The sequence below is a fragment of the Paramormyrops kingsleyae genome, chromosome 3 (assembly GCF_048594095.1).
Source record: "Paramormyrops kingsleyae isolate MSU_618 chromosome 3, PKINGS_0.4, whole genome shotgun sequence".
NCBI lineage: Eukaryota > Metazoa > Chordata > Actinopteri > Osteoglossiformes > Mormyridae > Paramormyrops > Paramormyrops kingsleyae.
In genome coordinates, this window is record NC_132799.1 from 41,215,039 (window position 1) to 41,236,643 (window position 21,605).

Sequence of the window (21,605 nt, forward strand, 5' to 3'; positions counted from 1 at the left end):
GTCAAAGTGCATGATCCTAGCATGATTGTGATGCTTGTGGATGACCAGACCAAGGCGTGTCTGCCACCAAACTCACTTTAATCTTTTGTAGAATCCTTACAAGTGCTCTGTGACTGCAGCCGACTTTGTTAGTAAACTGGCAGCATGAAAATCCATGAAAATTTGTTGTTCCAAGGAATATTTCTTAAATAATAGTTTATTTTCTTTTGTAATTCTTCATTCTGCCAATGCATATTTATTTGTCTAACTACAAAAAGTAATGTGAGAACATAGTAATTCACTACATTCACTACTGTTCATGGCTTAAGGGCCATTTGTTAGACTGCATAACACAATTGTGAAAGAAGGTGAGAGCTCCCCTAGTGGCTATGGGAGTGTATTTCCATAGAGCAGATATTATGTGTGGCAGCCTCATTGCTTTTAGAGCACAAGGTGGGATAGAAGGACAAATCAAATCAATTTGCTCATTTAATATTTAAAAAAAATTTTTAGGCTTGATTTCTGGAAGCCCAAATTTAGAAACCCACCGCAACTGAAAATGGAATGCCACAGATATAAGTCTCTTCCATGTATTGTTAACCATTTGTTGGCCCAGAGTAATAGCTTTTATGCTAGGGATCTATGTCAGCAATTGGAATATTGCTGGCTTAAATTATGTGAATGCCATGAAAAATCCTACTTCAGCACTTCAGTACTTCAGCAGTTGCTCTATTTTGGGTGTGATGTTGATTTTTTTCTAGCCTGGTAGGGAGGTTCAATGTACAGGGAAATTGGGTGGTTAGTGGCTAAATTATCACTCCAGCTGCTAGAAATAAACTGTGCATAGTTCTTGTGCCTGAAATGGCTTGTTATGAGGACACAGCAACATTGTAGCAGGAAAAGAAGCATTGAGAAAACACTTTTTTCTTTCATTATTCCATGGACATACAGCTTTCAAGATACCACCAAAGTACACAAACCAATAGATCCTACTAGGATCTGCTGCTGGAAATGCAGTCACTACTTAATGTCTCTGGGGTATTTATACTGTTGCCCTATTCAACACCATCATGGTGAAAGGTTAAAACAAAGACAGTACCCTGTCATTCTATGCAAATATACATCAGAGCTATTGGTCTTCAGGAGAGTGGGCAGGTCCAGGAGCTGCAGAGTGAAACAAACTTTATAATCTGTTTCAATGAGCACTGCCTTGCCTGAAATGCTTACCTGGAAATTAACTTAAACGTGTATTACATATTACAGGAGAAATACTTAAAAATTAATTAGATTGGCTGGCTGGCTCTTGAAAGTAGGAACTGTAAATAAACTGACCTTAATGAGTTTTATAGTCAGGTACATTGCAATTCATTCCACTTGAAAAGTGAACAACTTAAGTAAGTTCAGTGTAAGTGTATAACTCTGTAGTCTAAGTATATAGCTCAGTAGTCTAAGTATGTGGGCTTGTAATCCAGAAGTTGCTGGTTCAAATCCAGCTTCAACTAGATAAGTGCATGTTTATGGGCCCTTGAACCATGAAAAGTAGTGAATTGCCATGTTCTCAAATTACTTTTTGTAGATTTGTGAACAACACCATTTATTAAACAAACAAATCTGCATTTGCAGAACGAAGAATTAAAAATGAAAATAAACTATTATTTAAGAAATATTCCTTGGAACAACAAATTTTCATGGATTTCCATGCTGCCAGATTATTAATAAAGTCGGCTGCAGTCACAGAGCACTTGTAAAGATTGTACATGAGAAGAAAGCGAGTTTGGTGCCAGACACGCCTCAGTCTGGTCATCCACATGCATCAAAATCATGCTAGGATCATGCACTTTGACACATTCCATTGAGAAGTCACAAGTTAACCTCACCGTGTCATGTCAGTGTCACCTCATCAACAGTTTGTTGCCGGTTCCCACAGTTTGGTCTGCAGAGTTGCAAGGCACGCAACAAGCCACTGATGACTGATGTCCAAAGGTGCAACCGGACTGACTGGACACGGAAGAAGTCACGCTAGACATGTGAAACGGTGGGAAAAGGTGCTTTCCAGCGATGAAAGCACTTTCTGCCTGTTTGGTAGCCAGGCAGACACCTATGTGAGGAGGTTTCCTGGAGAGGAGTTCAAGCCTGAGTGCCTCAACCTCACTGTGAAGCATCCTTTGAAGGTCATGGTCTGGGGCTGCACCGCTGCCAGTGGCGTCGGACGTCTGCACATCTTTGATGGAATGGTAAGTGGGACCAAGTACATCACAGTACTGCAAAAGTGTATGGTGCCGTCAGTGCAGAAGCTGTTTAAAGGCCGGTTCCTGTTCCAAGATGACAATGCACAGGTGATCAACTGGAAGTGTCAGAACAACATCGATCAATTGACTGGCTTGCCCAATCTCCCGATCTGAATTTGATTGAGAACTTGTGGCACAAGGTGGCTTTGGAGATATCCAAGAGACATCCAAAATCAAAACATGAGTTGACTGAGTCACTCATTGCAGCCTCAATCATGTTATCAGCCATGATCACCTCATCAAATTGGTTCACTCAAAACCAACATGGTGCAGGCAGGTGATCATGAACAAAGTGTGGCCCACCAGATACTGAGCCATCACTGAGACACAAAAAGTCCTTTTTCAAGGCCACCTACACGAACATGAAGAAAGCTTGACGCATGTCTGTTCTACTATATATGATGTATACTCATTTATTTTGCACCTTTGGCCAGAGAAGTACATTACGCATATTACTCAATAAGACAATTGACATGGGAGCTTTAACAAACAAACTCAGAAAAGTAAAGCCAAGCTAGAATAAAAACTTGATTTTCATTAATGTGTCCCCTGTAACACTGTTTTCAAATAAATATATTGGCTCAATGAAGGAGTTAAAAGTAAAAGGTCAAAAGTTGGAAAAAATGCTAAATTAACAAGTGGTTGCAGACTTTTGCATACCACTGTAGTGTGGCTGCGTTTTTATAAAGAAGACTTCTCTTCACAAGCTGTGCAATACCATTTAACATTTGTTATGTTTGAATTGGCTCTTGGTCATGCCAGTACAGACACGGTGTTGCCACCTCTGGCATCCATCACAGAGTATCTACAGTGGGATTAACAACATACAGTATAGGACAAGTAGCCATATTTTCCCATCTATCAAATGACTACAGTAATTTTCCTCACCCAGTCACCATCTTTATTTTGAAACTGTCCACACCATTGGCAGGCCTCCTCAAGAGATACTGTAAGGAAATAAGCATGAACTTATTGGTGAGCAGGCATTCATCATTATACTTATCACCCAGTTTGCCAAGCATGTTCACACACCCTTCTGACTGACTTTGCCTGAGTCATTTGCCCTTTATTGTGCTGTTGTGGGTTTTTTTCACTGTAACACAATTCAGTCTTCAAATGACTTTTACACATACCGTGTGATGTTATCTGTCATTGCAACCACACATCCATTCCTCTCACACTGTTTTTTGCATTATCGCAAATTAGTTCTACCCCTGACTTTTCCGGCTCAGATTCTGTGAAAACATAGCTAAAAGGCCCTTCTGTCAAAAGGGGCTGACAGACATTCGCTATAGTCATGTTAATATAATATAATATAGTATAATGTAATATAATATAATACAAAATTCTTTAAAAACTGTTAAGTCTAAAACTGTAAGAGTAGGTGTACTTGTTTACAAAACAAAAAACAAAAGTTCTCTTACATAACTTTTGTAGTATTTGAAGGAGTTTATACCCCATTTTAAGCACAACTGTACAATTGATTAACCCTGCCCATAACAGCATTTTACCCCTAACTGTGCAGTATCTGTATAAACTGGACACATCTGGTTTGACCGCCCCAAAGAGCTTTGGTAAGTTAAAGTTTACCTTGCCTTATGTTTCTGTTACAGATTTTCTGAATTGCTAAAAGACTAAACCTCATTCTTGGAACAAAACTTCCAATTGCCAAAACTCATTTATTGAATCAATCACTCTTTTGGTGAAACTTTAAACACAATTTGCAGATTTTAGCAAAACTCTAAACACATTCCCATTCATCAAAACACATTTTGCACTGTGGTGAACTTTGATGCAAAATAGAAAACACAGGCTGCAGAAGTTCAGCACAGCCACCATACAGTAGTCATCATTTAAACACAATAACTCAAAACTGTTCACACATGTTTCTAAACATGAGAAGAAGCCAAAGAGTGACTAGAACATACAATATGTGCTAGATGAGAGTGCAAGTGCCACTGGTAAGTTGAAGTTTGATGTCAACGTACAGATGGGTCACACAGAGGACTCTTCCCGCATCACCCAGCAAGGTGTCCCTATTGCTCACTACCGACAGTTACCATACTTATGACCAGAGACCCACACAACAATTACGTTTCAAACTACATTTTCAGACAACTTCACATTATATGTGATCGTAGAGCTAAATTATTCCTTATTAGTTATGAAAGGTTATTAAATTTCTTACTTACACGGTGACTATACCCTTCTTAGAATGCATTTTCCACCATCGCTGATGTATTTATCCGGGACTAAGCTTCTAACTACAGCTCAAGAACTGTAGTTCGAACTACGCAACTTTACAACAGTGTTGCTCCACTATGGTCTTGGGAAATGCATCCCAGAACGGAAAGGTTAAAGAGGAGCTTTTTTCCCCAGGTCATAATGCTCCTAAATCAGGGCAATACTCAATGCCACTAGGTGCTGCTTCACACAGTCCAAATCATTGGCACATACCTCAGGCCTCTTGCACATTGCACAGCAAAATACCTCTTACCTATCACTTATGTATAGATTATGTACAGCTGAACATTTCATATATTTTTTATCTTATTATTTTTCTTATATTTTTCTATATTTTGTTACTCTCTTATCATGCACAGCTGCTCAGAGTGACCAGGGTTACATTCCACTACATGTTGTGTGTGTACAACTGTTTACATGACGAATAAACCTTTTGAATCTTCAATCTTAAATTTTTGTAAAGTACAAATTCCGACCTTCCTGGCAATATATCACATGTTCTGGGGCCTCATTTCTACATGCCACTTCTGTGGACTTTTAGATTATGCAGGGCAGCTTCCCTATTGTTACAGTGTATAGGACAAAATGGATAATTACAAATGCTGCCCCAAACACTTTTAAATGTTTTCGTAAAATACAAATCTAGCCTTTTCCACTACTATATGCCAGGCCTGGGGGACTTATTTCTACATGCTACTTCCATGTTTACAGTTTTTTCCAATTGCTAACACACTAAAATCTAATGTAAAGCTCAACTGCAGAAACTGACACTCAGAGAACAAAATCTCTCCTCACATTTGCTATATTCAAAACACAAATCACACCTTTGAACACAATAAGCAATTAACTTGACTTCTTTTGCATTAGAGTGCACACACTTTCCTACAGAAAACACAGGAATCTCACACCAAGACACTTTTAGCCATTTCCAAACACACCCAATCAGAAAGCCACACCCATGTGCCCATTAGGCTAAAACAAATGTCACCTGGTCAAACACCTGACTGCTTATTAGTTAACTCAGCAATCAGAATGTGAGAACTATAAAACTCCACAGATTTACCAACATTAAAGAACAATGGAAGCCGGAGGGAGAGGAAGAGACGTTAGAGGTAGAGGACACGTAAGAGGTGGAGGTGGAGGTGGAGGTAGGGGTAGGGGTAGGGGTAGGGGTAGGGGTAGGGGTGCACAGAGAGGTGAAAGAGGACAAAGACAAAGAAGACAAGCACTCTCCAATGAAATTCGGGCAACATTAGTCGACCATGTTATAAATCATGGATTGACAATGAGAGAGGCTGGACAGAGAGTCCAACCCAACCTGAGTCGATTTACTGTTGCTTCTGTCATCCGTACATTTCGACTTGAGAACAGGTATGTTCTGTAACACCTACTCTGTATATATACAGCAATTCAAAGTATCTACAGTATGTATATTGTATATAGAGTAGGCTAATACTGCATTCTATATTTACAGTATATGTGTATGTGTTCTTTACTTGTACAATACTACTGCATAATCTTCATTATAAGCAAGAGAGGCTGCATACCAATATATACATTGTTGTCTTCTCTAAGGACTGAGAGACAAGTAGGACGTGGTGGAAGAGGTCGGATGTTCACAGAGGCACAGGAGCTAGAGATCATAAACATGGTTTTGGCAAATAATGCCATAAGACTTAGGGAAATTCAAAGCCACATTGTGAGAGACGACACTGTTTTTGGCAACATTAGGCAAGTTGCCTTGTCTACCCTCGCTCGTGTTCTCCAGCGACACCAGGTACGAATGAAACAGATATACCGGGTGCCTTTTGAGAGGAACTCCGAAAGAGTCAAAGAACTGAGGCACAATTACGTGCAGGTAACTATTAGACTACAGGACACTACATATAATGCTGCATTTCTCCAGTACTAAACATAAACCTAAACCATTGCTTATGTAATCTTTTTTTTTGTTTTCAGACAGTGCTGGAAATGGATTCAAATGTGATCCCACATGAGTTCATTTTTATTGATGAGGCTGGCTTCAACCTTACCAGAACCAGAAGAAGGGGAAGAAACATAATAGGTCACAGAGCTATTGTGAATGTTCCTGGCGTACGTGGGGGAAACATCACAATGTGTGCTGCTATCACAGGACATGGAGTTCTACACCACCATGCCATTCTTGGTCCATACAACACAGGGTTGATCCTGACATTTCTGGACAGATTGAGAGACATCGTAGAACAGGCAAACCACACAGATGATGAAGGGCAACAGCACAGATATGTTGTAGTGTGGGACAATGTGGCTTTTCATCGTGCAGCCATGGTGCAAAATTGGTTTGCCAACAACCCACATTATATAGTGCTTTACCTTCCCCCTTATTCTCCATTTCTGAACCCAATAGAAGAGTTCTTTTCAGCATGGCGTTGGAAGGTCTATGATCATCAACCCCATGTGCGTGAGGGGCTTCTACAAGCAATGGAGGAGGCATGTGAGGAAGTTGACGTAGGAGCCATCCAGGGATGGATAAGACACTCCCGACGCTTCTTTCCTCGCTGTCTAGCAAGGGAAGATGTCGCATGTGAAGTGGATGAGGTGCTGTGGCCAGATCCACTGAGAAGACATGACGCTGCATAAATCTTGTTTCGTTTTTCATTTGTTTTTTCACTTGCACGTTTCTCATTCTGTTTTCAAAGGTTTAGAATTTGTTGAATTGTACAGTAATATGGATTTTGTTGGTTTTGTATTTTGTTGGTTTTGTAATTGTAGCTAAATAAATGATTTGTTGGAACCGAATTTATTTCTGCACATATGTCTCTGTGTCCAATTCTCAGCATTTGCAGTTCTGACAGTCCCTAAAGAGATAAAAGTGTTTTGGATTTTACATAGTGGTGTTTGGTTAGTTGGAGGAAAAATTTAGGCATGGGAAAGAAATGTTTACTATTTGGGGCAAAAGTTTGGTTTTCATAAGTGTTTATATAGTTTTGACTGGAGAGCTTCATTTTGCAGGATATGTGAGGTGTTTTGCTCTTTGGGTGAGGTGTTTTGTGAATTGTGCTAAATGATTTGCAAAAATGAGCCTTGTTGTCAAAATTGTGCTTTAGCAATTGGAAAAAACTGTAAATGTAACAGATCTGCTTTGCAATTTTCTTTTTCTTTCTTGTATTAATTCTGATATAATGACTTGTACAGTGCCAACCAATGTGACGTTTCTATAATTGTGTAGATATTTCACATGAGTGTTTGCAAGGTGTACAGTAGCCTTACTTATATGAGAAAATGAAACCAGACAACACGAAGACATAGTTTGATAGTGTTTCGATATGAGATCTAGACTTAAGAATACACTTTATTGGTGAAAGAAACATTTTTATTTATTGCTCCTCCTTGGATTGCCACCTTATCGTGGTGGAGGGGTTTGCGTGCTTCTGTGAACCTGGGGGCTATGTTGTCGGGGGCAATAGCCCCTGGTAGGGTCTCCCAAGGCAAAAAGGTCCCAGGGGAGGGGCCAGACAAAGAGCAATCCAAAAGAACCCCATGAAAAATGATAAAATCAGAGTCCCGTTTCCCTCGCCCGGACTAGGGTCACCGGGGCCCCACCCTGGAGCCAGGCCTGGGGGAGGGGCCCGTTGGCGAGCGCCTGGTGGCCGGGCCTTGGCCCGTGGGGCCCGGCCGGGCACAGCCCGAAAGAGGCACGCGGGACTGCCCCCAGGTGGGCCCACCACCCGCAAGGGGAATGTCAGGGGTTCGGTGCATTGTGGATCGGGTGGCGGCCAAGGGAGGCCCTGGCGGTCCGATCCCCGGCTGACAAAACTGTCTTTCGGGACATGGAATGTCACCTCTCTGGTGGGGAAGGAGCCTGAGCTTGTGCGTGAGGTTGAGAGGTATCGACTAGATATAGTCGGGCTCACCTCAACACATAGCTTGGGTTCTGGAACCAATCTCCTGGAGAGGGGCTGGACTCTCTTTTACTCTGGAGTTGCGGCGGGTGAGCGACGCCGGGCTGGGGTGGGGCTATTGGTGGCCCCACAGTTCGGTGCATTAACAACGGAGTTTACCCCGGTGAACGAGAGGGCTGTTTCCCTGCGCCTTCGGGTCGGGGATAGGTCTCTGACTGTCATCTGCGCTTATGCGCCGAATGTCAGTTCGGAGTACCCGGCCTTCTTGGATTCCCTTAGCGGTATGCTATTTGGCGTGCCGCGGGGGGATTCCATCGTTTTGCTGGGGGACTTCAACGCTCACGTGGGCAATGACAGCGTGACCTGGAAGGGGGTGATTGGGAGGAACGGCCTCCCTGATCTGAATCCGAGTGGTGTTCTGTTATTGGACTTCTGTGCAATGCATGGTTTGTCCATAACGAACACCATGTTCGAGCATAAGGGTGTCCATAAGTGGACATGGTATGAACATGCCCGGGGCTACAGGTCGATGATCGATTTTATAATCGTATCATCTGATCTGCGGCCTTCCGTCTTGGACACTCGGGTAAAGAGAGGGGCAGAGCTGTCAACTGATCACCACCTGGTGATGAGTTGGCTCAGGTGGCGGGGGAGGAAGCCGGTCAGACCTGGTAGGCCCAAGCGCATATTGAGGGTCTGCTGGGAACGTCTGGCAGAGGCTCCTGTTCGCTGGAGCTTTAACTCGTGCCTCCGGCAGAATTCCAACTGCATGCCGGGGGAGGTCGGGGACATTGAGTCTGAATGGACACTGTTCCGGACCTCCATTGTGGAAGCGGCCGTACGGAGCTGTGGCTGCAGGGTGGTCGGTGCCAGTCGAAGGCGGTAACCCCCGTACCCGATGGTGGACACCAGAGGTGAGGGGGCCGTGAAGCTGAAGAAGGAGGCTTACCGGGAATTATTAGCCTGGGGGTCTCCGGAGGCAGCTGACGGGTACTGGCTAGTGACTTTCGGTCGGCCTCAAAAAGGTTCTCGCAAACCATCTGGAGTATCAGGAAGGGGAAGCAGCTCCTGGTTCCTACTATTTATAGTGGGGGGGGGGGGGGGGGGGGGCTGTTGACCTCACCTGGGGACATCATCCGGAGGTGGAAAGAATACTTTGAGGACCTCCTCAACCCTGCCTCAGATACATCTACGCACACTGCCTTTGAGACATCTGAGGGCACAGAGCCCGAGGGTGCTGGGGGGGGGCTTGCCCATCACTGGGGCTGAGGTGGCCAGGGTTGTTAAAGAGCTCCGTGGCGGCCGGGCCTCGGGGGTGGACCAGATCCGCCCGGAGTACCTGAAGGCTCTGGATGTTGTGGGGCTGTCGTGGCTGACACGCCTTCTCAACAGTGCGTGGAGGTCAGGGACGGTGCCGCTGGATTGGCAGACCGGGATGGTGGTCCCCTTATTTAAGAAAGGGGACCGGAGGGTGTGTTCCAACTACAGGGGGATCACACTTCTCAGCCTCCCTGGGAAAGTCTATTCCAGGGTACTGGAGAGGAGGGTGAGATCGATAGTCGAATCTCGGATTCAGGAGGAACAATGCGGTTTTCGTCCTGGCCGTGGAACACTGGACCAGCTTTATACCCTTGCAGGGGTACTGGAGGGGGCCTGGGAGTTTGCCTATCCGGTCTACATGTGTTTTGTGGATTTGGAAAAGGCTTACGACCGGGTTCCCCGAGGTGCTCTGTGGGGGGTGCTTCGGGAGTATGGGGTCCGGGGTCCGCTATTGTGGGCGATTCGGTCCCTGTACGAACGGAGAAGAAGCTTGGTCCGCATTGCCGGTAATAAGTCGGACGTGTTCCCGGTGCGGGTTGGGCTCCGCCAGGGCTGCCCTTTGTCATCGGTCCTGTTTATAATAGCCAGGGTGTTGAGGGTGTCCAGTTTGGTGGCCTCAGGATTGCCTCGCTGCTCTTTGCAGACGATGTTGTCCTGTTGGCTTCATCTGCTGGGGATCTCGAGCATGCACTGGGGCGTTTCGCAGCCGAGTGCGAAGCGGCAGGGATGAGGATTAGCACCTCCAAGTCCGAGACCATGGTTCTCAGCCGGAAACGGGTGGTTTGCCCTCTTCGGGCCGGGGAAGATGTACTGCCTCAAGTGGAGGAGTTTAAGTATCTCGGGGTCTTGTTCACGAGTGAGGGTAGGCGAGATCGGGAGCTGGATAGACGAATCGGAGCGGCGTCTACAGTTTTGCAGGCGCTTAACCGGTCCATCGTGGCTAAGAAAGAACTGAGCCAAAAAGCAAAGCTCTCGATCTATTGGTCCATCTTTGTCCCTACCCTCACCTATGGTCATGAGCTATGGGTAATGACCGAAAGAATGAGATCGCGAATACAGGCGGCCGAAATGAGGTTTCTCCACAGGGTGTCTGGGCTTTCCCTTAGGGATAGGGTGAGAAGTTCGGATATCCGGGAGAGCCTCAGAGTAGAACCGCTGCTTCTTCACGTCGAAAGGAGCCAGTTGAGGTGGTTTGGACATCTTGTGCGGATGCCTCCTGGGCGGCTACCCGGAGAGGTTTTCCGTGCATGTCCTGCAGGGAGGAGGCCCTGGGGCAGGCCCAGGACTCGCTGGAGGGATTATATCTCTCGGCTGGCCTGGGAACGCCTCGGTGTCCCCCCCGAGGAGCTGGTAGAGGTAGCTGGGGAGAGGGAGGTCTGGGTGCCTCTCCTGAAGCTGCTGCCCCCACGACCCGAACCCCGGACAAGCGGCAGATGATGAGGATGAGGATGAGGATTTATTACGATTTATTTTACTCATCCAGAACAGGCACCCACAAACTGTGACGTTCATGGTACAGTAGCTGGACGTCCAAATGCAAATTATACGCGACTAGAGAACGCTCAACAAATGATATATAGAACATTTTAAATTTTTTTTTTTAAAAAAACCAACAATAAAATAATTGTTAAACATTAACAACAATAAGGATTTCGGACAATCGTATTGTACTCTGTAATATGGATGACAAAATTGCACTGGCTGAACGCGCAGCTGCTGCGCCTTGCTGAGCTCCTCGAACACTCATTTGTTTACATCCAGCGTATACTTCACCCCTGCAGCCGACGGCAGATCGCGCTCCACGTCACGTCAGCTGCAGACACACCTCGAACGCACCCCGTGATTAGGTAACGTCGTATGGGTTTCTTTCTATGCCACGTGATCTGTCTACGCGGTGTGCGTCATTTGCGACACGTCTGTTTATAAACACGGAATCCGCTGTTTGTAAACGGTCCGCATTTTACCCTCACCCACTGGCGTCGTAGTACTGATTAGCCCCGATAGAGTCAACATGATTTTGTCAACCTCGCGTTTGCAAATTACCTCGGGGTTAAGTCTGATTTGGTTAAACCCCCTTCGTAGTACAGGCCACGGGAGTGACACAGGCCAAAGCAACAAACAAAACACCGCTACCGAATGAAACCCAAGCTATACTATCCTACAGGGGGGTATTCCAGAAAGCAGGTTATGTGACATACCCGGGTAAGTTTAGGGTAAGTGGATAACCTCAATTTTCGGTTCCAAAAACGGAGGTTAACTTTCTGGGTATGTACGTAACCATTGCAGCTTACTCTCTGAAGATAACCTGCTACTGAGGTTATGTTCCAGGGTCAGTTTGTTGCAGAAGGTTACTGAGCATGGCGTGCCCTTTTGATGACGATCCTGTGGACATGGAGGCATAAATTATACAAGGTTTTTTTCGCCGGGAGAGAGTTTTAAGACCGCGTATTGATGTCTTTTCATTTCCTAATGATTCTGTGCATAGCACTTCGGTTTTTTGCGTCAGGGCATTTTTTGTACAATATGGGCGACGCAGAGCATGTAGGAAAGGCAACTGTGTGTAGAGCCGTTCGCACAGTATGTCTGGTACTTAACGCTTCTTACACACGTTTGTACAGTTCCCTGTCCATAAAGCTCTGCGTGTTAATAAAGAGGAATTCCACAGAGTGGTAGGTTTGTCCTTTGTAGTAAAATCTATGATGCATATTTAATATGTAGTCATACTATTTATATCTATAGCCTACATGTATTCATCCTGCACACACACACACTTCATACTTCCATATATGACTTTCTATTTCAGGGTTTCCAAATGTAATTTGGAATAAATGTAATACATGTATAGTGACAATAAAAGGCATTCATTCATTCATTCATAATTGGGTGCATTGATGGCACCTACATTCCTATTAAAGCTCCTTCAATAAATGAGGGAGACTATGTTAATAGATAGATAGATAGATAGATGTCTTTATTGTCACTATACAAGTACAGCGAGATAGCGTAGGAAATCTATTCATAGTATCAATGTGCAGGTAACTTGATTTTGTATCCTTAATTTTTTGCCTTGTTAAAATCATCAAACTCATTACTTTTTTCCACTAACTATAGGTAATCATTACAGGACAGTACAATGCTGGTTACCACTGGTTGCCCTCAGATGGGGTGAGGGGAGGTGGTGGTGGGCCCCCGCCAGTTAGACGGGCTTCAGCCTTTTTTCTATTAGCTACATGACAGAAAGAATATACTAAATCGTGTTTAATAAATAGTTAAGTGATCGTGTAATCAATTACCTTTTTCCAGATTGTTTTTGTGATTCATTTTGACTTGGCTCAAAGTTCTTCTGGCTCCAGACGGATTACACCTTATTAAATAAGAAACCATATATTCCTAGTCGATACACATTGTTATTTTAACCTAAAGACATGAATGGCAGGAAAACTAAATGCTTTCATAGTGATTTAACAGTCAAAAGGATTCGGAAGGGTTACGTGTTTAATTATTTTGCATTATAATAAAAGGGGAGGCGATGTCAAATTTGCAATTTAATACACACGCATTTACTCTGTCCGTTATTTTTTGCCAAGCCAACTCTTTCTTTAGCCGATGCAGCCGTATTGCTTTTTTTCATTATTATTGGCTTGAATTCCTCATATGCGTGCATTACAACTTCCAACTCCGCCTCTGTGAAGTATGCCGCTCTCTTTTTTTCACTTTGATTTTCCATTCTGACTCGTGAAATCGGCGATCAATTGAAAACGTCTTTATGTATGCACGGTGCACGCGCATTAACTCTGGGTAACCAATAGGAGGTTGATTGAACTTACTCTTCTCAGGTGTTTTGGAACCGACATACTCATGGTATGCGGATTTGGGGTATATCAACCCAGAGGTTAAGATTTACCAAATGGTAAGTTAACCAAGCTTTCTGGAATACCCCCCAGGGCAGAAGTACCAGAAAAGGGGCGAAGCGAAAATCAGAAACCAAAAACCAAAATCGTCATACACGAGAAAGCAAATCAAGAAATCAAACCACACAATAAATCAGCAATGAGCAAGAGCTCCCCAAGACACGATCCATTGCCTTTTCTCTGCGGAGAACCGGAAACAGGAAGCGGCGCCGCAGACGGGAGAGGCCAGGTCCGGGATGCAGAACCTAAGGGAGCGCCTGGCGAATGGCGACTGGAGGGTAGGAAGTTCGGAGATTCAGCAAGGACATCCTTAAAACACTTACATGCAGAAATATACATGAAATATGAGCTCGTAATGAGTGCAGAATCTGATCAGGGACCAAAACTCATATAGAGTTCCTGGGAAGTCTAGTACAATATTACTCAAATTTTAAATGATGATTAAATAATGAACTTAATATCAGTCTTTCACCAAGGAAGAATTAATGTATATGATTAGTCAGTTACAGTATGGTACGCATGGACTCTTTCTGCAACTTTTTACCTGAAATGAAGTGATTGGGCTATGAATGTTCTATTGCTGTTGAAGGGGACTTTCTCAGAATTGTTGGTTCCCATAACAGATAGCTCCAGTTTGTGCTTAATTTCATGTTTCTAACATTCAACTGCATCATAAAATGTACACCTTAAGTACCAACAGATACCTTACTCAGGGAAGATTTACTGTTATCAATTGTACAAATTCTACTAAAAGTACAAAATTACTCTACGGGAGACTTGTAATGACCTTTAAATGGATAAAAAAATAATAATAATAATTTAAATGAAACATTCCACGTATGACAAAAAGTAGGAAAAATGGAACAGGTGCATCCTGGCATTAGATGGATGAATTGACATACGGATATGCACCTCTATCCTTGAGGCCAATGTGACACACATCTAATTCAAGTCAATTCAATTTTATTTGTATAGCACATTTTCACAACATTAAATTGTCTCAAAGCGCTTTAGATTATCCCTGCCCAAAAACTGTCAGTCAGCAAGCCAGAGGCCAGAGTGGCAAGGAAAATCTCCCTGGAAGGAAGAAACCTTGGGAGGAACCAGACTCAAAGGGAGAGCCCATCCTCCAGGGACTGGCAGAGAAAGTGAAAATAACAAGATGGCAAAATCTCAATCTACATGGCAAAACTCTTAAATTTAAATTGCGATGGAGCAGGAAAGTGATAGTGCTGTTGCAGCTTCTGACAGCAGGATGAACAGTGGAACAGCAGCAGGGCAAAGCAGGAGAGTCACAAGCAGAAGGGCAGGCAGACTAGAAAGACGTGACAGGTAATAGAGGTATCGCCAATGATCCAATTCATTAAATACATATGTAGCAAACATATGAATCACCCCTATTGATCCAACGCAATACAATGCAATGAAAAAGAATATTAGTCTATGTATTTCAATATGGCTCAGATGCAGAAACAGTCAAGAAAGGGGGAATCAATCTAAATATAAAATAGTCACCTTTCTAAATAATTTCATGTGCCTAAAGCCAGATTAGGTAGTCCTTGCCTTCGACTGCCTCCTGATATACATTGTACCCAACCCCCATGACTCCTCTTGCAGGTGGTGGGCCCACAGGAGGGCACACCTATGTTCTCCTTTCGAGCTATACCTGGCAGGGCCCCATGGGTAAAGACTTGGCCACCAGGTGCTTGGCCCAAGCTCTCCCACCCCCAGGCCTGGCTCCAGGGTGGGGCCCCGGTCTCCCTAGTCTGAGCAGGGTCACACTATCCTTTGTTATTCTTCATGGGTATTATCTGAATCGCAGTTTGTCTGGCCACTCACCTAGGACCAATATGCCTTGGGAGACCCTACCAGGCTCCTAGAATCACAGGATAAGGTGGCGATTCATATAGACAGAGAAGCTGGAGGAGGTGGCTGGAGAGAGGGGAGGTTTGGGCATTCCTGCTTAGACTGCTGCCCCCACGACCTGACCCCACATAAGCGGTGAAAAATGGATGGTAGAGGGATGGATTTCTAAAACAAAAATGCATAGGGCCTCTGCTAATAATTATATATTAATAAGCAGGATTTTACCAATGCAATGCTAGAAATAACCCATCCTGAGTTCATCCCAAATTATATCTGGTGCAAACTATTTTTAATTGGGGCAACTGCATTGTGAACTTTTATGCCAGCGCACTGATGCAAGTTGGCGGATCTCTACTTGAAACCAAAGTTCCTTTCCTTGACAGTGGTATTGGTTGATGCAGTTTAGTGCAGGGTGGTCCAGATTCCTCCACTGAAATATGGAAGATGATGTAGATATATTGGACGAGTATTTTTTTCCAACATCTTGACTGTTATATTCAGGGACATCACTATTCTTTGCCCCCCTACAATGTAAATGTACACTAGTTTACTTCTCATTTGTTTTAATTAAAATTATACCTGCCCTGTAAAGGCTTAGCCCCCCCTTTTAATAAATCACTAGCCAAGTTCCTGGTTACATTACGTGGACTTTGTCTGTGTTTACTGGTTCATTTTATTTAAGTGGGACGGACAGATGCCCCCTTATGAAAATTTTTTTTGTTTTCTATTAGTTTTTGGGTTACATAAGAACATAAGAACTATACAAACGAGAGGAGGCCATTCGGCCCATCGAGCTCGCTTGGGGAGAACTTAACTAATAGCTCAGAGTTGTTAAAATCTTATCTAGCTCTGATTTAAAGGAACCCAAGGATTCAGCTTGCACTACGTTATCAGAAAGACTATTCCATACTCTGACTACACGCTGTGTAAAGAAGTGCTTCCTTAAATCCAGTTTGAAATGTTCTCCCGCTAATTTCCACCTATGGCCACGAGTTCTTGTATTTGAACTAATGCTGAAGTAACTATTTGGTTGAACAGCATCCAAACCTGTTAGAATTTTATAGACCTGGATCATGTCCCCCCTCAGTCTCCTTTGCTTGAGGCTGAACAGATTTATCTCAAATAACCTTTCCTCGTATGACATTCCTCTAAGACCAGGAATCATTCTTGTGGCCCTACGCTGCACCTTTTCTAAGGCCGCTATGTCCTTTTTAAGATATGGTGACCAAACCTGTACACAATATTCTAGGTGAGGTCTCACCAAGGAATTGTATAATCTTAGCATTACCTCCCTTGACTTAAACTCCACACACCTGGAGATATACCCCAACATCCTATTGGCCTTTTTTATTGCTTCCCCGCACTGGCGAGAATGAGACATGGAAGCATCAACATACACACCAAGGTCTTTCTCATAATCAGCTACCTTTATTTCAGTAGGTCCCATAAAATACCTGTACTTTATATTTCTGCTCCCTACATGGAGTACCTTACATTTGTCTATGTTAAATTTCATCTGACAGGTGTCAGCCCAGTCACTAATTAAATTAAGATCCTGCTGTAGCTGCTGAGCCGCTAGTTCAGTATCTGCTACACCACCCACCTTGGTGTCATCTGCAAATTTCACCAGTTTACTGTATATATTGGTGTCTATATCATTTATGTAAATTAGGAACAAAAGGGGTCCTAAAATTGAACCCTGCGGTACCCCACTATGAACGCAGGCCCACTGTGACATTGAGCCTCTTATAACTACTCGCTGCTTCCTATCCGTTAACCAGTTATCAATCCAGGTCGCTACAGTTCCTAAAATACCTGTCGCTTTGAGTTTAAGTGAGAGCCTCTTGTGGGGAACAACATCAAAAGCCTTTTGGAAATCTAAGTAGATGACATCATAGGCCTTCTTATCATCAACTTCCTGAGTAGCTTCCTCAAAAAACTCCAACAGATTTGTTAAACAGGATCTACCTCTCCTAAATCCATGCTGGCTATCCCTCAAAATGTTATTTGAGTCCAGGTAATCTACCATTTTCTCTTTGATTATAGCCTCCATAACTTTACCAGTTATACAAGTTAGACTGATTGGCCTATAGTTTGACAAATTACTTCTATCCCCTTTTTTGAAAATGGGTGTTATGTTGGCATGCTTCCAATCAGAAGGTACCACACCTTCAGATAAGGATTTTTGAAACAGTAATGTTAAGGGTCGGCAAATAATATCCCTCATCTCTTTTAACACTATAGGTAAGATGCCATCAGGGCCCTGTGATTTATTTATTTTGAGCTTAGCTAGGCTTTGCAAAACATCTGCTTCAGTTATATATATATATTAGTTATAGACGATGTTGGATTAGTAATAAGAACTGGTAAGTTACTAGTGCCCTCAACAGTGAATACCCGTGCAAAACTATCATTGAACTCATTTACTATGTCAATGTCGTTTTCAATTATAAGACCCTTACTATCCTGCAGATTAGTAATTTCAGGTTTTAGAGCTCTTTTAGAGTTAAAATACTGGAAGAAACTTTTAACGTCATCCTTAGCCTCCAATGCGATCTTCCTTTCGACATTCTTTTTAGCTCGTCTAATGTCATTTTTTAATTCAGCCTGTATATTTAGATACTCTTGCTTTATTATGTCATCATCAGTAATTTTCCATCTCTGGAACAAAGCCCTTTTCCTCCTTACTTTATACTTTATTTCCCTATTAAACCACCTAGGTTGCAATGTTCAATGTTCATTTACACTAAAATGAGATTCCTTGTGCTGTGTCAGCTGTTACCTTTCTTTCACAAAGCACACTTATGGAGTGGATCCTCCCTGATGCACTGGGCTGCCTAATTAGATTACTTGAGTGGCTTTCATAGGATAAGTGTCCCTCCTGTGCAGTGACATGGGCCAGAGTGTGCAGTGAAGATCAAACACTCACTGAAGGCAGAATTTCAGTGAAAGCTGAAACTGGAATTAGTAATGACTCTAACAGGGCTTATTGAAAACAGTATGGTAGAGCTACTGTTCATAATTATGCATTTAAGGGGAATGCGATTTCAGAAAAGGAAAATGACTTGAGCACTTGTCTGTGTTTTATTGGGGTTACTGAATACACTGTAAAACCCTTACACACATTTTCTTGAGGGAAGAGATAGGCTGGCTGGTTGTTTTTTTTATTCCTGTCCTTTGGGAATAACATGCTTTTGCGCACTAGGAATGCACATAGAGTGGTTATATAAATACCAATACATGACTATGTGGAAATGATTGTATAATAATAGCCCAGTAAACCAATTTGGTGTTTGATGTGGGACTCGCTAATCCTGCTTGTCCCTGGCTGCCTTTCATGTACCTGCACCAGGAGAGTTTCTTGCTATTGGAAAGACCATGGGATATGTCAAGGATATGTTTTTGAAGGAATACTGGCAATGGATGTACAATAATCTGGGCTAGGCTTAAAATACTTGGGGCTATAGCCCTGAGTGATCGGACCTAACAATGCCCATGACCTGCACAATGACAATTTGTCATCTGCTCTGCCTCGTTAATGGTGGTTTGGAGGTCTGTATGTAGACAGATGTAGAGTTTGTCATGTGGGCTGGTGAGCGGGATAAACCCAGGAACTGTAAAAAGTTCCTTATGATCTACATGGTGTCATACAACTTCGTCTGGTACTGGTGTGAATATATTAAAGTTTTTATATATTAAAGTGAAAAATATTTATTGAATGATAATTTGTTGACTGAACACTTAACAGTGGAATTATTTGAGTCCCACCCCTATCTTGTGTGTGGAAATTCCGTGTTCCCCTGGTATCACACGGGTCTCTTCTTTCAGTTCAAAGATGTGTTGTTAGGCTAATAGGAAATAGGAATCTAAGTTGCCTGTAGTGTGTGTGTGTGTGTGTGTGTGTGTGTGTGTATGGTCCAGGTATACCTTATATAGTAGGGACCAAATGTCCCCACAACGTGATAAAAACCTGTTATTTTGATGTTGTGGGGACCATTTTTCTGGTCCCCATAAGGATATCCTCAATTTTATAAAAAATCGGTGACTGCAATCAAAAAAGTTAAAAATGCCAAATGACTTGAATTTCATTAGGCTATTTATGTTTAAGGGTAGGGCTGAGTAGGGGTTAAGTCATCATTTTTGGATTTTGGTTTTTCCCATAGATATAAATGGAGGGTCCCCACTAAAATATGAGTACAGGTCTGTGTGTGTGTGTGTGTGTGTGTGGGGGGGGGGGGGGGGGGGGGTGCGTGCATACATGCATGCAACTATGCACTTGGCGATGGACTAGTATCCCATCCAGGGATACTAGCCCATCAGTACATCAGTAACATGTTCTGTGGTGTTTAGGATAGCCTTCAGCCATCCCTTACCAGGATAAGTGGTTGGGTGGATGGTGGATGGATATTTTTAGTATGATCTAACAGCACAATGGGGCAATGTATGATTTGGTTGGTATATTTCTTAGTGTATCAACTGATTAATTTTTTGTTATTTTCCATTTTCTTCCTTGATCTCAAGGCACAATAAAGATTCTTTAAGGTCTCTGAACGTTATTCATTATTATGCAGATTTTGTGATTTTACAGAAACCAGATCTGATCCAACTTTTTTCAGAGAAAAGCAAGCCAGGGGTTGAAAATTATTGGAGTAGGGCATTCAGTAGGAAATGCTACTGACAGACACAGAGCTGATCCCTTCTTCTATCCTGCATCCCTCCTGACCTCTTGCTACTGTTATATGTAGCTACTGTTATGATAGCAATTTGGCAGAAGAATCACTGCAGGAAGTTGGTGGCATTCATTACCAAGTCCAGCGGTGTAGGTGTTCCATGGTTTATGGTTCAGTCTTTCCCCACATCCCTCCACTGAGTTTTATTTTATTTTATATAGGAACTGAAGGCTATTAAGATGTAACAGGCGTGAGCTTCCTGAATCAGTTTGGAGCAGTGCTGTAATGTTGGCTGAATTTTCTTTCTTTTTTAAGGCATGTTTCTGTCTGTATGACAAGTAGGTTCCCACGCCGTTCCTCAAATAAAGTTCTGGTATTTTTTCCTTTAAATGGGTAGTGTTTCATGTTGAGTCCATGCCAGTGACCTGGAGTTCATCAATTCTATTTTTAGAGCAGGCTGTGCTACCAGCTACCAGTCATAGCAGTTGATCCTATTGAAATACTGGTAGTCAGTGGCCTTTTGGTGTTTACACTGGGATAGAAACTGCATGCTGCCACTGACATCCACTACTACCATTGTTTTTATACTGCAAGAAAAGCAAGGGATGTTAACATTGTAAACTCCCAGTCTCTCCCAGATCTTCCCATGCTGATATCCTTGGGACAGCAGTTGGCAGCATGGAGGAATAGACATGGGACATTCGGAAGGAAATGGCTTTTAATTTATCCAGATTACACTACAAAGACCTGAACGTGGCACAGCTCTGAAGGATTGAAAACGTTCATGGAAAGTGCTTTATTCAGCTAAGGATATTGCTGTTTTGTTCATGGGCCTTCCTTTGCCAAAGCTGTGGTGATACGTGGCAAGGAAACATGGCAAACAACTCTTATGGCGGGGAAAAGAGCCCCCCAGACCAGGACTACCAGGAGCAGGAGTTTGGTTGTACGCTGCAAGAACTGCGCTCACTCATGGAACTGCGTGGGGCTGAAGGACTACAAAAAATACAGGAATCATACGGTGGCATCCATGGACTCTGTTCCAAACTGAAATCATCTCCTGTAGAAGGTAAAAATCTCCTTTGTTGTTCCAGATTTTAGTGTGAACAAATAACAATTAATAATCCTACAATGGTTTGGTTACATTTTGTGCAACAAGAGTTACAGTGCTTGGATTTAATATATCCTTTTATAGATTGATGATAATCTTTCAGTGGTAACTTGGGCCTAATATTTGTAAAAGTAAAACTTTTTTCAGGTCCATTCTGCAAATTAGTATGTTTATTATGGGATATCTTTGTTTTGTGTTGTATTGTCTTAGACAGAGAGGATAGGTATTTATAGCAAAGCTTAAACAATGCTCCTTAAGGTGTCTGTTACCTCTGTGTTGCTTGCCTTATACCCAGTAAATGACATTACATTGTGAAGTAAAGCTTCCATGTTATC

At 43.0% G+C, this 21,605-nt stretch overlaps 1 protein-coding gene across 4 annotated transcripts in view; it reads left to right on the forward strand.

Annotated features, from left to right (window-relative positions):
• The first annotated feature begins 20,612 nt into the window (after positions 1 to 20,612).
• Positions 20,613 to 21,605, forward strand: part of LOC111838113 (plasma membrane calcium-transporting ATPase 1-like) — a 79,808-nt gene continuing 78,815 nt past the window's right edge. The window contains exon 1 of one of the 4 annotated variants that reach the window (XM_072710307.1): positions 20,613 to 21,228. In XM_072710307.1, coding sequence (XP_072566408.1) covers positions 21,036 to 21,228 — 193 coding nt within the window. In that variant the 5' untranslated portion in view covers positions 20,613 to 21,035. The remainder of the gene's footprint in view (positions 21,229 to 21,605) is intronic. The other 3 variants (XM_072710308.1, XM_023800732.2, XM_023800733.2) reach the window with 3 other exon arrangements.